This window comes from Chinchilla lanigera, unplaced genomic scaffold (assembly GCF_000276665.1).
Source record: "Chinchilla lanigera isolate Chin_1 unplaced genomic scaffold, ChiLan1.0 scaffold01211, whole genome shotgun sequence".
NCBI classification, from domain to species: Eukaryota; Metazoa; Chordata; class Mammalia; order Rodentia; family Chinchillidae; genus Chinchilla; species Chinchilla lanigera.
The window spans coordinates 1-3,710 of record NW_004956612.1 but is presented as its reverse complement, the minus strand read 5'-3'; the positions used below and the strand labels follow the sequence as shown (position 1 = coordinate 3,710).

Sequence of the window (3,710 nt, the reverse complement as noted above, 5' to 3'; positions counted from 1 at the left end):
TTTGGCCCTACATTCCACAACGACTGGGACAAGAGCCAAGGAAGGTAGAATAGGGGGCAGATAAGGCAGCGAAGAGGAGGAGCGAACCCCCTTTCCGCAGTACCCTTTATAGGGCAGGGATAGCATTGTTACTGAAAAAATCCAGAAAGGACAAGACCCGTGGGCGGGAGGTAAAGGGACACAGCCGGAGGACACTAAGCAGGGCTGAAAGACACAGGGCATGTGCAGAGCAATGGGACAGGAAGTCCCTGTTACCTTCGGCCCTGTGGGCTCTCACAGGCCCCTGCTCCAAGCTCCCCTGCGGCGTAAGTCCACTTGGCCCTGTGAAAGTGGCACACAGGCCTGGTTCTGGAACTCATTCTACCAGGGAGGTCCCAGCATCCTGGGCTGCAGAATGGTGTCATCAGCAGCCAGGCCTTCAGACTGGCTCCACCAGCCAGCCCCTGACTGGCTGGCTCTACCAGATCTTCTGACACCCCCTCCACGTCTCTCCTTCCTCCAGCTGCTCCGCAGCCCCGCGTCCCTGAATGAATGAGCTGCCCCTCACTTCTCCCATCTCTCCTGATTGGGATCAGGGAGTCAGAGCAGGAGCAATCTCTTTTCCCCCCCAGCCTGAGGGTGTTTGAACTCAGGCTTGGATGGGAGCCGAGGCCCCCGCCTCAGGCTATAGGCATAGCTCATTCTCTGAGAGTAGTGCCTGGCTGGCTGGACCTGGGGATTCTCCCTCTTCTCCAACCTGAAATTCTTGGGAATCCAGACCAACCGGCTCCAGGAACCTACCCCTAAGTCCTTGCTAACTCCACCCCTGGTTCTGAGAGACACCAGAGATGCCACAGAGACAACCTCAAAGCAGACAGGAGCTAAGTGTTTTCAGGGAGGCCTTCCAGGGGCCTTGCTCTTTGTCTGTGAGCCAGGTGCTTCTCTCCAACCCTCTGGTGTCCCAGCTCTGCCCAGGGCTCTGAAGACAAGACAGTGAAAATTGGGGGAAGCAGACTTGAGGAGAGGCTGTTTGGAGCTGTATCAGGCCAGGGATGTGCCTTGGGGAGTGGGGACAAAGAGGTTTCCAGACCTGGTAGCGAGTTCTCCACACTCACGTTTTTTCTTTTCTTTGCCATCCCCAGAACCTGGAGGATCTGTTCCACCTCCAAAACCCTCAGCACACACAAAATTCCAGCCCAGTATGAGGTAGTTCAGCCAAAGGCCTTTGTTGTGGAGCTGTTTGGGCAACACCTGGACACGGGAAGGGGCACGGCCCGAGGGGCCGGATGTGTGTGAGCACACGTGGGCCCAGGCAGAATCCACAGAACCAGGAAAATGCCTTTGTCACACACGCACACTCTCTGGGTTCAGTCCTCCTCCTTCCCCGCCCAGCCAAATTTGACTCCGTGCCCTAACCCCTGAGCACTCCCTTTTTCTCCTCCTGGAGGCCAGATGCCTTAGGGCCTTTCAAAGTTAGCATAAGGTGTGTGGGTTGGCAGCAGGACCGACATCCAGCTCAATACCTCGGGGAGGTGAGCCCGGGCCTCTGCCCAACTGCTTCATATTAATAAGAAAATGGTGCGGGAGCACTAAGCCACAGTGCAGATGACTTCGGCTCCAGCGCCTGAGAGCTCAGCAACCTTGGGCGAGTCTCAACAGTGGTTTCTTCATCGGTTCACACGGGCCAAGTCATCTCACCCCTGAGAGCCTGTGAGGATCAAATGGGATCAAGTATTCCCGGAGCTTTTCAACTGCGGAGTGCTGTTCACCGGGACTGATCCTGTTGTTACAACAGGGTGGAGCATGGCTGCCCGGACCTGCTCTTCCTGGAACACAGAGTGCCGGAGCCCTCTGAGTTGTGATGACGCAGCCAGGACAGAGAGGGCATCTGAAAAGGGCAGAGGTCATGGGAGAAACTTTTATGATCCCTTTTAGCTGGTGAGACTTACAAGTAATTTGTAGCTTAGTCCAAATTCGAATCTGATTCCAATCCCTGTTCCAGCCTGGAACCTGGGCCCGGTCCCGACCCCAAACCAGATGGTACTCAACTGGACCTTTAGCCCTGAATTCTGCCCCAAACACGAAAGCTCTGGCTCTCCATGACAGGGAGCAGCAGGCTGCAGTTTCAAATGAAGGCAGGGTCCACTTCCAAGAATCTTGCCTTTCTTCTCCTGAAACATGTGGAAGCGGTAATGGGGACAGTGATGTAGGGATGCTGGTGACAGCACTTGGCAGCCTGCGGTGGCCTCTCTATTCTTTATTCAGTCCCAATAATTTAAAAGGGGAAGGGCAGAGGGCAGGCCTCTTAGGTGAGTATGCTGTCAACTGAAGGCAACAGTTCGGCCAGGTGCTCTGCGATGCCCGCTTCTCGGCACAGCGGATTGCCCTGCAAGTCGAGAAGGACCAGCCTGGGGCAGGAGGCGAGAGATCGGAGCGCTGCAGGCTGCTGAAGGTCTTGGGCTGAGAGTCAAGGAAAGTTCAGCAGGTCCCCTTCCCACCACCCATTTGCTCCCGGGGACCCCTGACAGCTGGGCACTGCTGCCTGGAAGACTGTCTGATGGGCCTCTCCCATGCTTCCATAGAGACAGTAAGGTTCTGGGTATGGAATGCAGACTCCTGCCCGTAAGGGTTAGGAGGAAGCACAGGAAGCAGGCCAGGCGTGTGACCAGAAAGAGTGGTGGAGATGACAGCAACGTGGGAACCTAGCCTGGTGCAGAGGTACTCATGATTCGGCAGTGACCAAGGGCTGAAATACAGGTTAAAAATCAGAAGTCAGAGAAGTATTTTCTCTGACTTCTAATTTTAAAGAGAGAAATCAGAGTTCCAGATTTAAAAAAAAAAAATAGGAAACTTGCGGATTTTTTGTAATACTACATGGTTCCCAGAAACAGCTACAGTTCCCCAGTTTGTGAACTCTGGCTTGAGCAAGTCACACTCTGTAGAACTCTACCAGTTCAAGTTAATGATAGCCCCAGGGAGCTCCGGACTATCATCTCCCCTTGCTCACCGAGCCAGAGCCCCGGCACCCCTCCCTGCCCCAGGACAGAACTCCGTCTGTGTCTGCGGTTCGTCCCTCTGTGGCAGGCACCTCACTCTACGTGCTGTCTGCAGGGCAGCCAGGACGAAGGATACGGTTGTTGCACAGTACCAGCTCGTGCAGCCGGGGCAGGTTAGCCACACCGTCCAGGGACTCTATGGAATTATCGTTGGCCTGCAGCACCTGGGGAGCAGAGAGTCAGGGCACAAGGCCAAGCAGGCAGCTGTCATCCTGGGGTTGGGACAAGCAATGGAAGAGCCCAGCATGATCAGCTTACAGAGCATGGAAGAGCTTGAGGGGTCAGGCTGGGTGATAGGGTAGGGGTTGAGAGGTCCTGGACATCTCTGTAGGGTGGGCAGACTTCTGAGGTGGGGTAAGGGGAAAAGGATCACCCAAGACAGCAAGGGAGGAATGAATGTTTTACCTGAAGGCAGCGCAGAGCGGCCAGGGCAGTGGGCAGGGCTTGGAGACGATTGTGTGACAGGTCAAGGTGGGTGACCAAGAGCAGCTGTTCCAGATGGCAGAGCACTGTCAGATCCTAGGAGTGGGAGAGGAATGAGATACCCGGCAAGATCTGGAAGGGGGTCTTCAGCCACTGCCCTGTGTGTCCCACATAGGCCCCTGGGGAGAGGATGGCAGCAGGTGGGAAGCTGATAGCCCTCTGCAGTACATTAGACAAGGCAGGGACATGGGA

General features: G+C 55.4%; 1 protein-coding gene across 1 annotated transcript; it reads right to left on the bottom strand.

Annotated features, from left to right (window-relative positions):
* Positions 1-2,221: 2,221 nt before the first annotated feature.
* On the bottom strand, positions 2,222-3,554 carry LOC102025533 (geranylgeranyl transferase type-2 subunit alpha; the record flags this gene model as incomplete). Its single annotated transcript, XM_013510231.1, is given in 3 exon segments — positions 2,222-2,433; positions 3,112-3,199; positions 3,441-3,554. Coding segments are annotated over 3 exon segments (351 nt in total), but the record flags the coding sequence as incomplete, so codon positions are not given.
* Positions 3,555-3,710: the final 156 nt, after the last annotated feature.